This window comes from Nyctibius grandis, chromosome 3 (genome assembly GCF_013368605.1).
Source record: "Nyctibius grandis isolate bNycGra1 chromosome 3, bNycGra1.pri, whole genome shotgun sequence".
In the NCBI taxonomy this organism is placed as follows: Eukaryota; Metazoa; Chordata; class Aves; order Nyctibiiformes; family Nyctibiidae; genus Nyctibius; species Nyctibius grandis.
Window position 1 is genome coordinate 133,323 of NC_090660.1, and position 16,820 is coordinate 150,142.

Genomic DNA, 16,820 nt, shown 5'->3' on the forward strand with positions numbered 1-16,820 from the left:
ATCAACTGCTGCAGCAGCCAGGACAGTCACTGGGATTGTCTGTACCTTCACTTCGGGTGTGTTTTTGCAGAGGGATGGACAGGAAAAAGCTGGGACTTCAGTAGAGGTTTGGTGGTGATGAAGGATTAGAGCTCTGCAGGAAACCAACTCCATTAATTCACTGCTAACAGAGCTGTTTGTGTTTCCAGGAGTGCTTTCTGAATCATCCCTGAATGCCTTTGATACAAACAGTCGGCTTCTGGTTAAAGGTTAGAAAAATACAGCAGTCTAGTTAATTTATCACTAATATTGAGAGAAAAAGTACCAGAAACATGTGGCCATTAAGCTAATATGTTACAAGTGATAAATTTGTCCAATGAGTGTCTTTTCCGTTTGTGGGTCTTACGCACAGATGAATTCTTGTGGTGTTTGAGAGCCCCTGATGGAAATACCTGTTCAAAAGTCAAGTTCTAACCTCACTGACATTCCAGTTTTGCTGCCCAAGGTTCAGTTGAACAGCATTTTATCCAGCAAGTCATGCCATCAGCTTAAAAGGATCATCCGTGGACCAAAGCGTGCCTCATTGATCTGTGCCCAGAACTGGGCGGTGGGTAGTTCTCGTTGTCCTTAGGAGAGAAGACCGAGTCCCACGCCCAGACACCCAGGCAGGGCACGGCCGCAGCCTCGCTGCGTGACCACGCGTGTCTCAGTCTTCCTTCCAGAACTCAGGTTTAACACCTGCAGAACCGAACAGTTTTCCACCTTGCTTACTTGTGCAGGCTTCTATAAATACTAATTAATGAAACTCTAGACTTTCACTGCAATGCCCTAGAACCTAATTCGTGATGGATTTAGGACACTTCCTTGACAGAGGGGTTGTTACTAGAAAAATAGGTTAAAAAATTTCTCCTTTGGGCCTTTAAGTGCAGTGTTAGAAACTGTAATTACTTCTCTTCTGTGAGGATTCAATGGCAGCAAAACAGCATTGGGTTAAGTCTAACTAACGGGTCCTCATTAAAATTAAATCAAACTATGGCTTCAGCCTTCATTCAGAACCATTCTTGTGCTTTTGTCTGTGGGTGAGTGAAATACAACTTTTCCAGTCACCTTTGCAGACGTTCTTCCTCTTTGACAACTCTCATGAGACCTTTTGAACACAGGACCACAAACCCTTTTGAGCTGGAGTAAAAGAGAAAAAAGTAAATTAGAACCTCATGCAGTCGTGTGAGCAGACGTACATGCCTGTGCATGCGATTGTGTGACACAACATAGTAATATCTAATTATCATACTAGATGGTAGTTATCTTGGTGATGGTAGTCAGCGGGACTTGTCTCTCTTGTATGTTTATATTTGGTTGGAGGAGCCTGCACCACTTTGCTCTTCTTGGTCTGCTCGATCTAGTTCTGTGCAGTTTCTGCTTTGAAAATCTGCTTTATCCCCATACTTGTTTTCCAGGGGGAAACTACTGGGCTACCTTCATTTAACCTTGGCTAGCAGTTCCCTGGGAAACCTTCAACATGTACCTCAGGATTGTCTTACAGTGACCCAGAGGAAAACAGTTCCTGAACACAGCTTCTGTTCTCTCATGTAGGATTATTTTTGTGCCCTAGATGAAGCCACCACATGTTCTCTTTATAAAATCTGAAGCTTGTTCCTCAGCTAGAGACTGTAATACCAGAATTACTCATTTCCTCCTGGGATAGTTTGCCTGGTTTCTTTGCTCTCTCATGAACACAATTATAGTAGCGATTTATTATGAGTTATACAATCAAAACATAAACAAGTTTTAATAAAGATGAAACATTAAGTAGCAGTCTGGTTTGGAGATACGTATCCGAGGCTATTTTTATCTGCCCAGGAACAGAGAAATCTCACCCTTTAAACTATGCCTTGCGGGTTCTGTCAGGAGTGTTAAGTTTTCAGTGGCATCAGGATTATTTTCAAGAATAACGTATTTGATCTGAGGCATTACTAAGCATAAATCAGTTTTCCTTTATTGTTTTTCAGCGCAAAATAACTCTTGATCCTCAAAACCTTTGTTATAATAGATATTTTTTTTTAAAAAAAACCCCACATAATGAACTTTAGATATTTATAATTTTAAAAAATTAATTACAAACAAATGGGGATGTTGTCATAATCTCCCCAAGAGTATGCAGCCATCAGAAGTCAGTCTGCTGAGAACAAGCATGCTTAAATGTGGCAGTCGGACTCTTAATACTTGCAAGTAGTTTTTGTTCTGCCCTGCAGTGACATCAGACAAAAACCACGCAGTGATGATGAATAAGCTTCAGCGTCTGATGTTCCAGTGTAAATCCATGGGGAGTTTCTTTTCTTTTGAAGAGAAGAAAAATGTGTTGGATTCTAGTATTATAATTGCATGGGAAAAAACATTCAGATATGATGGTCTAAAAATACAATTACGTTTTAAATTAATCCTAACCCATCAAATGACAGATTTGTTTCTAGGTCTTGAGATCTCACTCTAAGGCAAGTTGCTGTGATCTGTGTCCTAAAATGGAACTTGCTGCTCTACGGTTTTGTGTAATGTGTTTTCCAGCAGAATAGGTTGTAGCATGGATGAAAACATTGGAAGTGTTTTAGTTAAAATATGAACTCTTGGTTTTCCAGGTCTGGATTAGCCCTTGTTGGCTGCAGCTGTTGACACCTGTATGGGTTTGCCTTTGCTTTACGAGGTCACTTTGTTCCACATTGAAGTCAAGAGGAGTTTTGCCTTTAATTTTATTTGATGCAGGATCAAGCACACTCAACTGGGTGGCGTTTCTGTGTTTGTCTGGAGGTAAAATGATAATAACAGGAGCTCAGTAGCAAATTAATTTTAAAATGTCAGGGAATATTCTAGGCCTTGCTGCAAGGTAGAAGATGGAGCTGAGGGCATGCTCTGAAGCTGGTGTCTGGTTGAGAAACTGGTTTGTTGTTGTTTGTAGATCAAAGGAGTGGTTGATGTAGGCATTAATGCTCACAGCCTGCTGATAATGCCTCCCGGCCCCAGCCCTGCCTCGCTGCCTGGGGAGGTTAAGGTACTGACATTGCACATCACTTTTCTCTTAAAGAAATGCAGATGGGGGTATGAAGCATGAGTGTAGGGGCAATGAATGAAACAGGAGATTTAAAATGTTCTCTTTGCTGTGGGGTGGGGGTCAGCCACAATGGGCAGCTGGAAGGAACCATGAGTGAGAAGAGCCTCCTTCTGTCCCTCTGGGGTGTTGTGTGTTTGTGGTCCCCACACGTTAATTCAGTGCCTGTCCTGTGGCTGGTACAGCCAGTGATGCCTTGTGCCCTCTCCCTTCCTACCTGCAGGTGAGGGGAGGGCGGTGATATTAATGAGTGAGGAAGGGGAGATGTGCCCTGAGACTGAAAAGGAGTGGGGAGGAGAGGAAGATGCATGGTCACCTGGGGATGTGGCATGGGCTGTGATGTGAGGGATGTGGCACAGAGGAGCAGGGACCCTGCTGACAGCCTGGAATAGCGGGAGGCAGGGGGGAAACCGTACACAGCTCCTGCAGGGAAGGGAGCTCATGGTGTCGATAGAAATTTTACAGGTCACAGCAGTGATACAAACATCTTGTGGGGTGTGTATGGATCTGTTTGTGCTGCACACAGGGGTGCACAGGCAGAGAGGGGAGCGTGGGTGATGGCAATACTACATGGGCAGGTCCGAGTCCTGCAGGATAAATCCTGTGATACACGCGCCCATGGACCTTTTTGCAGAGATTCATACTCGTGTCTGAAGGGAGGTTAATATTAAAAACTTCACTTTTGTGATCTGTGCTTGGTTGCTTTCTGTTGCCTTCTCTGTGTGTGTGTCTTTTATACACAAGCTATGCTTGATACCTGTGTAATACATTAGACAGCTCTTCTATCTGGTAGCAATATACACCAGAGACATCACACAAGCTTTGTTTTTTAGGAAAACAGTTGTCATGGTGGAAGGTATAATACATTATTAATGGTAGAGAACGGTGGGATTTCTATAACTCTCACATATCATAAAAAATTAAGAGTTTTTTCTGCAAAAAAGTTTTCAGAGGAGTCTTTGGACTCTGGAGAAGAGATATGGGAAATGTGGGACAGCTTCTGAGCAGAGAAATGACTGTGCCTGATGGTTCTGGGAAACGTCATACATTACTGGATATTTTTCTGCAGCTCATATTTACTCTGCATCATTTTGTTAGCAGTCTCTTGAATTTTGCAAGATGTCCTTACAGCTTTTCCTGTAAACCTCTGCTACGTTTACTGGTGTTACACTTCTGAAAAGATCTGTACATCAAGTGTATACAGGATACTGAGTATTTTCTTTTATTTTCTCTGCTTTGACTTTCTCTGGATGTACCATCTCGTTTGCAATTTTATACTTGCCTAGAAAATCAGACTGTTCTTAAATAATCAAGTCGTAGTTTAGTATCTTTCTTTAATATGCCTTGTTTCTATTTCACATGCCTGAATGTACTTACATTTTCTGCCACCCTCGGGAGTGCTTTGCCCACTTTATATAATATGAAATCTTATAGTTTGAGAGGTTGGTACACAGGTGTGGCTCCTTCCTACCTACCCTAACATGCCTAACCTAGGATCCCAACAGTCATTGACTCTGTAGAAAGGTGATGAAGAGAGGTGGAGCTGAATCCTCTCTGTAAAAGCCTTACCTGGGTCTCAGTTTTTTTCAGGAGGAGCCTGTCTCTCCCCTCTTGAGTACACGGGGAGTCTTGGGCACCTGCATCCCTAAATAAGGTGACTCAAGTGCTTAAAGCTTGAGTTGGGTGAATCTGGGCCCCTGTTAGTGCTATTAAAGACATCGATCTTTTGCATGGACAAAGTACTTGAAGAGCTGAAGCCACTGGCTATAAAAGTCCATCAGGTAAGAGATGTCTGTTATTATGTGCTGTGTAGAACCTGGAACAGGGCATCCAGCATGGTCACGGCTTCTCAGTAGGAGGAACAATTGAGCACTTCACAGCAGAGCAGCAATGTTTTTAGTCTTCGACACCGCAGTCACTAGGACTGTGTGTCTGTGAAGCTGGCGTGGTCCACACTGGATGTGGCTGTGCTATAAGCTATGCTTTAAAAATCCTGTTTGTGCTAAGAGTTGTGCTAACCATTCTACCAAAATTCAAATGTCTGAAGGGATTTTTCTGACATGATGGTAAACAAATAGCCATGATAGACAGGAGTAGGTTGATGGGGGGCTGTTAGGATAGCTGAAACTGTAACCTTGATTATAGCTCACTTTGGAACTTCATTTCTTCTTCCCTCTGCATTGCGTTGCGTTTTGTGTAGTCAGTTGTACTGCGCCTGCAGGGATGGAAAATGCAAATGTTCTCGTGGTTGGCAATTTGCTGCGTAGGTACCATGTGCTAAGAGGACTGTCCCTAGGCAAAAAAAGAGGAAATCTGTGTACTTTATTTACCTCTTCCTGGCTTAGAGTCTGACAGAGGGAGAGTGTCCCTTCCCTGAACGCTGCTGAGTGGTGGCAGCTCAGGGGCCCTCTGGGCGATGGGTGGGAGGAGCAGATGGGGGGGAAAGATCCAGAGCAGCAGGCCTGGGGTGGGAGTGGAGATGAGAAGGTTGCTGGGAAGAGGAGGGAGCAGGTCCTGCAGCAAGTCTTTAGGGCTGCGAAAAGCAGAAGGGTTTGCTCTAAGGACTTTGCATTGCTGGGCTGAGAGCAAGGCTGGAGGGGACAGTCCTGCTCTGTAAGCAGCAGCAGTGAGATTCATCCTCTTATCTTTTTGCTTTGACCCAGCTTTTTCACTATTCCACCCAACAGAGCTGAGTTTCCCGTCTTTCAGAACTTACCTGATTCTAATTTATGCTCTAATAAGAGAGTTTTACATACTGAAAGCCCCTTAGGTAGGCTCACCTTCAAGATAAAGCTTTCCTCAAAGCTCTGGCTTGCAGACTCCCATCATGACACCTTCCGAGGACTATGGGCACTGTTGCTTTCCTGCCCGTCTTTCTGGCCCAGCCTCAGGATTTTGCTCTGGGTGTTCAAACCTGAGCTGTAAGTTTTTAAAAACCTTTTTCTGTTGTCTGTCATCCAGCCAATTAAACCTTTCATACAGGCTGTTACGACCTTGTGTTTCTGTTAGTACAATATCCTTGTTGATACACGTGATCGGCTTGGCCAGAAGACTTTTGCTGCCATAACTTACCACGTTCACCAGGCTACCCTGATTTTTTTTTTTAATCTGTCCTCTTTTTTTTAATTAGTCTTTTACAAAATGCATAAACCTTGCAAATGAAGGCTAAAAGCTTATCAGGAGAACCTTCATCTCTGGTGGAGCAACCAAGAGACTGGCTCCACATCTGATTTGCCTATGACATCAGATATGACTAGTGGCTTATTAAATTTTCAGGTGGATAAATGTGCTGCGTCCCAAGCTTCCCATCACACAGATGTTATCTCACTGTCTTTCTCGGTACTTGCCCTTGAAATTCTGGTTGCAATGATGCTTGCAGACATCTAAATGACTACATATGTCTTACTTTGAGCCCACTGTCCTGCTGGCTAATATTGTCACCTTGTTCCATTTGATTTCCTTATCTGCCAGTGCTCCAGTGATGGGTTGTATTTCAAGCATCTAGTATCTTTGGTATGGACAGTGAAAGTCTGTCGAACCACCGTGCTGACCTGCACAAACAGGTCTTCTCTGACCAAGCAGCAAAGGAGGTAACTGGTGTCAGCCCACATGTCTAGTAAGATCTAAGAAGACGGTTCTTAATTGTCTGAACAGAGAATTGAGCGGGATCCTTGCAGATGCTTAGCTGAGATCTATCTCTGTTGCTAAGGCAGAAGGTACCTTTCTGGCATGATTTAAAAGAATCCCAAATAAAAAAAAAAAAATCCGTAACACGAAGCCCCACAGCTCTCCAGGGGAACTTGCTGCATGGCAGCTCTGAATCCTGTGGTGAAATTCAGTTAGCGATAGTGGTGTGACGCCTTCTAGCCAGAGGATTCTTCCTGTCGTGGAGAGGGAGGTGTGTGGTTTTCTCAGGTGGTGAAGGACAAGGCAGTGGTGGCAACAGCTCTCTGCTGTCCCAGTGCCAAGCAGCAATCAGGCAAGGAGAGAGGTGTGAGTGTGAAGGGAGAGAACGTGGGAAGAAAATCTGTGAAATATTTTTGCTTGGTATTTACTGATTACAAGTTTTCTATGGATACATTTTTGAGATCAGTTTTCTTTTCAATCAGATCCTGTCTGTCATTTTCTTTTGGCCACTCCTTCCTACTTTCCCTCATCAGAGACTGCAGTTGCATTTACATGGGGAAAAAAATACCCTAAATTAATTTTTCTGATTTTTTTTTTCATTAGATGGACTAAGTGACATAAATAAAAGGCAAGTTCTGCCCACAGATAATCCTCCAGAAATCTCAGTTTGAGTAGGACTTTTATGTAGCTGGTAGATCTTTAGAGACAAAGCTTTCCAGAACTTTGTGAAAAATCAGAGAGAGTAGCAGTGAGAGGGGAAAAATGTGCCTTTAGCTAGTTTTGTTCAGCACGCTAATATTTTATAGCTAAATACTTTTTGCCATAGCTATCTGTACACAAAAGGGCTGTTTCTGATAGGAAAAAAAAGTTTAATTATTAAATTTATTGGAGTAAATGCTTATCTATGCTGGAGCAGCTGATGGCAGTAGAAAACCTGTGTGTTTTCCATCACTAGCGATATTTGCATTTCTTGACAAGATGTTAGTGTAAAAGTTGTCTATTATACAATAACTGAAAATTACTTAGGTGTGTTGTGTTACATATTATGTATGTCCAAATGAGGAAGGGAAGGGAAGGACCTTTACATCTGCTACTTTAGGTGTTGAAAACTAAAGTCACTGGGCATCGCTGATATAACGGAAATGTTGTACATCCTTGTCACCTCGTTCCTCCTGCCCTGGGTAAGTTCAGACATAGGAGATAGCCAAGCAGGGCATCGGTCACCAGCGCAGTGTTGGCACCATCGATTTAGGACAAGCTTGAGCTCGTATGTTGAACATAACATACATGCGTGATGTACTTAAGTGTGGCAAGACAGGCCCTTCTGGGGCAAAATCTGATAATCCGAGACAAAAGAGTTAAAAGGTGCTAGGAGAAACCCACCTTTCCTCTTACACACATAGATGCCCTGAGCAGCAAAGGTTCTCCTCACAGCCAACCATCACACAAGCGGTGAGGGGAGTGGGTGGGAAAGTGAAGCCTGGGGGTGGTTTGGTACAGAGAGTCCATGGGTGGAAACACCCCTGGAAAGAACGACTGTAGAAGCAGCTGTAGAGTGACTGTTCTGAGCCAGGAACGAAGAGGGATTTGCTGCTGTTGACAGCCAGGCTGCATCTGTTGTGCTGTTGGGTCAACGTTTGGCCATTCATCGTTCTCGCTGTAGAATGTACATCGTGTGTTAGAAATGAGAGTGGAGCTTCCTGTGTGTAGTGTGCACACCTCTGCAGAGGGACAGGGAGAATAAATATGAATCTCAAGCCCTAAAAAGGATTTCTTTTCATATACTAAGTATCTATGATGGATCAGATTGCTTCCACAAGGCGTACAGAGGAAGTCTTTGCAGTTTTTTTAAGCTGTCTCACTATGGCCAAGACTGTCACCAGAGCCCGGGGGCTGTGTGCATGCTTTAGAGAGTTGCATGGAAAACATGCAAAGCTGGTAATAAAATGTGGAGTAACTATTTTTCCTAACCCCTTTTCTACTTATTCATACAGCAGTTCTTGTATTTTGATGCTATTATTTAATCCAGATAATGATGCGTGACTATTGTCCCATTTGTTTGGGATTTTTTCAGTTTGGGGATTTTCTGTTTTGCAGATTAATGTATTTGTGTAGAATCAATGCTGGAAATATGGGAGACCCACGTTTCTGGAGAATGGGACCTCCTGGGTTGTTGTCAGATTATGCCATTTGTTCCACTGACATCAACGTACAGGAAAATGGGAGCTTACAGAATTAGAACATAGTGATGAATTTACCATTTTCATTAAAACTGCTTAAAGTCATGCTGAAGTTGAAAAAATAAACGTTTAAGTTTAATTTAATTTGAAGTATGCAGTTAATTAATACTCTACGTCCGTTAACATTCAAAAATGGAAGTATCTGCAGAACCACAGCTCTCTGGAGTAATTTGTCACCAGAAATAAAATTTCTGCCTTTGAACTGGAGTAGCTTTTGGGTGGCAAGCTATGAGCGAAGGAACCCACGTTAATGATACAGATTAGTCCAGAAGAGTAGGCTCGAAGGTCTTCACATTGCTATCTCGCCATTTTAAAACCAATAGTAGTTGTCTTGGGTACTGCTGCGACAGCAGATGCTAAGTGAGAGAAACTCCCATCGATTTTAAATCAGAGCATGGTAGTTGTGCGTGCCCGCGAGTGCCCCTGGATTAGAAAATGATCATGGCATGTGAGACCCTGGTTTCTGATAAAAAGAAGATGCATTTTCTCTTTGCAGGGAATATCAGTCTTTATACTACAAAGTGAACTCTCTTCTCAAGCAGTGAATAGATGTAACTGTTAGAAAAGAAGCAGCAAAGACATGATGAGATGCATGGCAAATACACCACCACATACTTTGTTCTGCTCACATGCTTCCTTCCTCCTCCTGTTCCTGTTTCTCTAGTGTAGCCTTTTGCATCATTTGCTTCAGTCTTGCCAGCACTTACGATAAGGTGTGGCATCCCTGCTGGAGCTATTTTTGCTACAAACCCTGTGTAATGCAGTGAGGATTTGGGTCATTGGATTGCAAGCGTTGTAGGGCAGTATCTGCAAGGCAACAGCATATTCTAGGGGTACAAACATGCTCGTTGAATTTTTTTTCTCTCTACAGTTTTTGTGCAACAGAATCCTAAGACACAATAATAGGTATCTTAATTATTCCACCAAAATTGGTATTAATAAAAAAAAAAATTATTTTTTTAGGACTTGCTGTTCTTCTGTGCTAGCATAGCCTTAATACAGCCAGGGTTAAATAACTGCTTGGCTGGACAAAGGAGCTGTGATTTTTCTTCTGCTTAATTTGCTTGACATCAAAAGGACGATTTGACTTCTGATCATGTGAAAGCATTTCATAGCGTACTGGAAAGCTGTCTCGTTTTGTATCTAACAGACTTTACAGCATGGTTGGCAACAGATGGATAATGGAGGGCTAATGAATAATGAAAAGCTGAGTGACTGAAATAGCAGAGCTGCAGGGAGAGGAGAGGGAAAGCTGGGAAGGGAAATGGGAAAAACAAACAGCATGGAAGTAAGGAATAACCAGTGTTTTGATCAGTATCAGGGCATGTCTTCACATCAAAATTAACCTCAGTCATAACTTAAGCATTCTCTGTCTGCCAGCTCACAAGAACTCCTAATTCAGGCACCATGACACATTTCATACAAGTCACTCAGCTTGTGTTGAGGAAGGAGGGTAGATTGGAATTAAAATACTCTTTCAACTGCTAAGACAATGACTGCTCTGCAGTAACCTCCTCTATTCCCATTAATTGTCTGGTGTATTCCCAATTCCAGTCAGAGTGGGTGTGCGTAGTATCTCACGCTCTACTGCAAAAAACGGAGCAGAGCAACAGCACTGGAAGCTGTCGGGGTACCGAGAGACACTGCAACAACTAGTTTCTGTTTACACTTCAGCGAAGGCACCTCTGTTTTGGTAACACGGGTAACTCCCTTTTCGTGGCTCACTCTTCAAGATCTCCAGCGGGGAGGAAGAGCTCTTACTCATTGCTAACCAGTCTCTCCAGATGGGATAAGGTCTCTGGGGTGACTGCGTTTGAAGAACGATTCCTCTGCAAATGTAATGAGGGAGAAGACCTAACTCCTAGTGTCAGAAGTAGGAAGAGTATCTCCTGATGTTAAAAGCGAATGGCTCTCTAGCAGTTTGGTAGTTGTGATGCTTGTGTCTGGATGCATGCATTAACGTGGAGGAAGCCAGCTACTATTGCCTTCCTCACACACTGCTGGTTGCGGCTGAGCTTGGTGGTGTACGCTTGCTTTTACACTTGTTTTCCTGGTAAGAATTACGGCGTAGGAGTTGAGTTAGCACTGTCTTTCCTGCTGCACCTTTTTGTGCCTCTTTTTTTGCAATGCCGAATGGAAAAAGATCTGCTTCTTTTTATTATTTTCTCATTCTGATGTACTCCTTTTCCTGAGCTGTAATGTCACTGAAATAGGAATCACCCTGTAAATACAACCCCTTCTTTTTTTCTTTGCAGAATCTGTACCAGAACAGGTTCCTGGGCCTGGCAGCCATGGCGTCTCCATCTAGGAACTCACAAAGTCGGCGCCGGTGCAAAGAGCCTCTCAGATACAGCTACAACCCTGACCAGTTCCATAACATGGACATCAGGAACAATTCCCACGAGACGGTCACCATTCCTAGGTCCACCAGCGACACGGACCTTGTCACTTCGGACAGCCGGTCTACTCTGATGGTCAGCAGCTCCTACTACTCCATCGGGCATTCACAGGACCTGGTGATCTACTGGGATATAAAGGAGGAGGTGGATGCAGGGGACTGGATTGGCATGTATCTCATAGGTGAGTCCCTCTTACCCCTTCCCCTTGGGGTTTCTTGCTGCTTTTTTTAGTTGCAAGCATTGTAACCTGCTTTGGCAGGAGTTTGGACTAGATGATCTCCAGAGGTCCCTTCCAACCCTAACCATTCTGTGATTGTGTGATGAGGATAATATGGGCTAACAATAATAATGAGCTAATACAGCTCCACTGAGTGTAGTCTTTAGGTGGGTTTATGTATTACAAGATTTCTTCCGCTCCTGAATTGCTGGTTGCAGTCCTGGCCCTCACTTTTTCTTCAGTAGAGACATGGGAATGCTTTCTGTTGATGGTTTCTTGAAATTTCAAGACATTTTCATTTTAAAGCCATTTGGGTTTTGGGAAAATACCTCCTGTATTTAAAAAAAAAAAAAAAGCATAATGTTTTCAGGGTTTCCTTTTGCGAGTCCTTGAGTAATCTGTGACAGATGAGAGGTTTTACAAGTCAAGAATATGAATCATTTAAAAACCCCATGAAGCAGAATGACTTTTCCTGTATAGCCAAAAGATATTTTGATATGAACAATAATTGTAGAGTGAGGCAGTCTGGAGTTGTCCCAGAAGGGGTGTATTGGAAGCTGTATTCAGCCATATATATTAGTATGTTTTTGGCATCTCCATGTAGTAAATCCAGCCTCACATAAGAATAATAAGAATTGGTTTCAATGGACTTTTACCTGATTGTTTCACTTCAGTATAAAATGAGCATTTTTTTCACCTGGTTTGGTTCCTATGGAAATAGTCAGTCCTGCTGCCTAGACTGAAGTCTGTGTTAACTCTTTGCCCTCTGGTGAGTTTTGAACCTGGTGGATTAGTTTCAGTCACATTCCTCTATGGATTAGAGGTCTTAAAAATGTGAAGTTCTTAAGTATTTCCTGAAAACCAGTGGCTTGGTAAAGAGGATAGACTCCAGTTGGTGCTCCCACAAAGGGAAATGCTGGTAAAGTGCTGCCCTTACCTGTTTGGATAAGTGTGCCTAGCACTGAGCACGTATTTTAGTTCCAATAGTAATGTTTTATCTTGCCTAGATAGCGAGCCCAACAAAAACAGATAAAGCATGTGATGTTGTGAGTTGGGCTTTTGGAGCAATCGTAGGGGCGTTGTAGGGAGCTACGGTGTTGCTTTAGTGGGTAAGACCAGCAGGGTCATGTGCTGAGGATGTTGGGAACACAGATGTCGGTGAGGTGAGAAGGGACTGGATGGGAGGTCTGAGCATGTGGAGGAACCCTGGTGGCACAGTGTTAGGCACTGGAAAATGAGTTCAGGGTATGGGAGAGACTGGGAGAAGGGGAACATGAGGGGGCTGTTTAGGACATGGAGGGAAAGGAGTGGTTACAGTAAGCCAGGCTGCAGTACTTGTTCCTGTGAGTAACCTTATAAAATACCCTGCTTTGAAAATAAAAGTAGGCTTCTGAAATTTAAAATCTTTTAGGAAAAAACAGAGACTGGATTTAAAACAGATGTTCTGAAAGGAGTCTGGTTTGTTGGCCTGAACAGAATTACTTCTGTGTACAGTTAAGCTTGTAGCTGAGTGTTTTACTGGAACAGATGAGAAGACACATCAGCCTCCAGTACTAGGCACTAAGAAATACTCTAAGCCTATTCTGTAGTAGCACAGGCCACTCATGAAGGACTGTATTGCTTCAGTAAAAAAGAGCCAAAGCATAACTTCTGGTAGCCTAGAGTCAACACAAAGTCCACAGACCTGTTTCGCAGTGAACTCATTCAGCCAGGTTTCATAGCTCAAGACATTGGATCAAGGGCTGTGAAGACACATCCTGAATTTTTGTTTTTGATAGGTGACTTTGATACATGAGGTATTAACTGGGAGAGAAAAATCCATCTTGCTACTTCTGTGTTATTTATCCTATCAGACAGGATGTTGCTCCAGACACCCCAGTAAATTAGAAGTGCAAATGGTGAAGCGTATCCTTGCCCCTGCTGGCTGAACGCCTGCTGTTAATGGCAATAGTCAGTGGCTTGTTCCAAGGAACACCACTGCCAAATGAAAAATGAATAGTGTGTCCAGCCCCCAAGAAACCAACAGCTGACCCTTGGTGTCTTTGAAGGTGTTTTGTCTCTAGTCTCTCAGCTTCCCAATCTAAATAACTGAGGAAATAGCAGAGAACAGCACCCCTCATTCCCTTTTTCTTTTCCCTTCCCCTCTTCCCCCTCCTCCCCTCCCAAAACCTAATGTAAGGTGAGATTTGGTGTTTTGGTTCCCTTAAAGAAAGAATATGGGAGACTGTGAAGATCACATGGCTTTTGGTGTGTGTTTGACATGGAAAAACACTTGGAGTCTAGGAAGGTGACTGACACTATGGCTACGTCTACATTAACGTAGTAGAAGGAACCACTAGGAATGGGTCTGTAGAAGCAACAGCTGCTGAATACATTTTGGGGGCTTGGCTTTAGAGCAGTCTCAGTCTGGCAGACTGAATGCCCTTGAGTCGCTGTAGTGCATCTTTCAGTTCAGCTTCACCAGGACAGAACCGAATTTGTGTGCCTGAAGATCACCACACGGTCTGGTGGTGACAAAGTGGGGACAATTGGAAGGGCCATTCCAAAGCACGCTGATCACCTGGAGTAAAGCATTGATACATTCTATATTCAATGTTTGTGACCAATCTATAGGGGTGGGAGATCCAGATATCCTAATGGCTTAGATTTGTGTGTGCATTTGCACAGATTTTCTGTATTTCCACTCCTGTTTAGAGAGGAAATGTTGCTGGCCTTGTGGGTATGACCTTCACAATGTAAACTGATATATGACTATATTTTGCATTAGCAGCCAGAGTGGAACCAGAGAACCAAAGAAACCCTGAGCTTTGCTCAGTCTGCTCAATAGGGGATTGGTGTTGAAGCCTGTTGTTACCACTTGCATGACAATACTGTTAACTGTTGCATTGCTGCTGGTCACTCTAGTGTTTGTCTGAAAGGCAGCTCGTGGATACAGCTCAGCTCTTTTTGTAATTGTTTGGATTGGTGAAATTTGAGCTGAAAGGTTTGAATGTGGCAAATACTTTAATGTTGTGGTGAGTCATGAGAACGATGCGAAATTGTCCTTGAGGTATCAGGCAGTGTGTTATGGGTGTTCTGTAAAACTCAGTGCGGGAGCATTAGAGGTATTATTTCTTATTTGTCTCGTGGGAGCTCCTGGGCATCCCAGGAAGGGGCTATACAAAAGCAGAACAGAGGGTACTTCTCATCTTAGAGCAGTTTAATCATTGCCATTGTGGTCGTCTAGGAAATATCTCCAAATAATTTTGAGTGTTGGTTTTGAAATGCGTAGGACTTAGTCTGCTGTCACCATCAGTGCCATCACTAAAATTTTGATGATACCAAATAAACTGCAGGCTTCAGAACAAAAATGTTCCAAGTCTGGGGAAATACAGATGATATAAAAGGCTTCTAAAAGAAAAAGAGCAAAAATTGGGTAGCTCGTATGTTTTGATACCATAGGGCATTTTGGGATGCTGTTCAAAGGTTAAAGTAGCCTGAAAGAAGAGTTAAGGGAGTGCTCCCTATGGGGAAATTCTGTCTGCTCGCTCCTCACGTGAAGGAGCACCAGCCCCTTTTATCAATAGGTATCTATTTTTCTCTTCTTCAGTGCATGTGCACATTCATAAGGGTGGCCAACTGGGAAACAGTCATTGCAGAGGCAGGTAAAAGCTGGATTTAGAATTGGTTATTAGAGTTAACTTTTGCTCATGGCCTCTGGAAATGGTCTAGGCAGCCAGTCAATCTCTTGTGAAACAGTGTAAAAAATGGTGGTCATGTGTCGTTGGCAAAAAATAGTATTGAGTATATCCACCCTGGAGCTGCATGAAAACATCTACACCCACCTACATGATTTTGATGAAGGGCCATAGGAAAACTTAGTTGAAGGGAGAATAGTAAATGTTGATTCTGTTAAAATATAGACATTATTACTTCAATGCATTTTAAGTTTAGCCATGGTAAGATGATAAAAAATATGGGAATTGGAAGAATAAGCCTTTCTGGGTGTTTAAGATGTATTGTGCCTTCAGGAGGAGGAATTACATTTCATTCCTACTAAGCTTGAACTCTAGAGAGGCTCTAACTTCCCCTTGTATATACTGTGTATCAGCTCTGAGCTGTGCAGGGGAAGATCTAAATTCTGTAACAACTCACCCAAGATGTGCATTTGCCTTCCCTCAAGAGAACTACAGTGTTATGGACATCAGCAGTCTTTCAGAAACATATCGACAGTCAAAAATACACGTGAACACTCAAAAAGAGTTCTCTGAGAAAATTAAACATAACACAGCTCTGTTGCTATTTAAAAGTCTCTGGAATTTGAGTTCTCTTTGCAGAAAAGCTATGGGAAAAGAAAAGAAAAGAAAATGCACATTGAGGTGTGGGGGGGACCAAAACAAAGGTTTGAATAATGAAGTTAGCATGTTTGTATGTTTTTTAAAAAGAGCTCTCATTTAGTGACTACTGTGAGACAGATGGAATATTTGCAGTGATTTACCTCAGAGTTTTCTCTTTCTCTGTTATCTCATTTACTATTACTATTTGCCTGGGTATAAAGCCTCTTAAATAAATTAATATGGACTGCTGGCAGCCGCCTGGAGATAAAGAGCTATCTTATAATTACTGCAGTAGTATTTTAGCTGCTACTAGATTTCACTTCTGTCATCATCTCCGTATCTGATGTAGGGTAGCTAAGGAGAAATGTTTAAAGCAAACGTTGAAAGAGTCGTTTGCTCCAGTGCCCGTGCACGCCGAGGCTGGGCATTTATCAGGGCTAACATTACGCTGTCTTACCCATATGCAGTAGGTTTTTGCTTTCAGCATTTTCTTGTGGGAAAGCAAAACATTATTAAAGGCTGTTTATTAGAAGTTTCTTCATAGGCAGATCTTGTAGGGCCCAATTTCCTGTCCATATTTGGCTTCTGACAGAGTAGTTCCTCTCAAATTTATGAAGTAGGAACGTCTTGACCTAATTAGTGACTGAAGTTTAGCTTTAAAACAGCATGTTTTCCTCCTCTTTTTCAGCCTTTGATGTTATTTTTCTGCCCAAAAGACAATTCACCATAATCTGACAAATCTAATTTTTAAAGCTATTGGTTAATAGACATTTAAACATTGGTTTAAACACCTTCCAGGTTGATTTTAGGCCTAGAGGGCCTCGTGTTGCTGTGTTGCACACTGAGGCAAGTGGAAAGATCTACATTTTTCCTGCCATCAGACTTGGATAAGAACTTGTTTGTACAGCTATTTTAACAACCATCCAACGCATACAAGCTGAA

General features: G+C 42.6%; 1 protein-coding gene across 4 annotated transcripts in view; it reads left to right on the plus strand.

Moving 5' to 3' along the window:
• HECW1 (HECT, C2 and WW domain containing E3 ubiquitin protein ligase 1) overlaps positions 1-16,820 on the plus strand; it is a 257,027-nt gene that overhangs the window by 104,553 nt on the left and 135,654 nt on the right. For all 4 annotated transcript variants that reach the window (XM_068396194.1, XM_068396192.1, XM_068396195.1 and 1 more), the window contains one exon: positions 11,202-11,526. In XM_068396194.1, the coding sequence (XP_068252295.1) occupies positions 11,202-11,526 (325 nt within the window). The remainder of the gene's footprint in view (positions 1-11,201; positions 11,527-16,820) is intronic.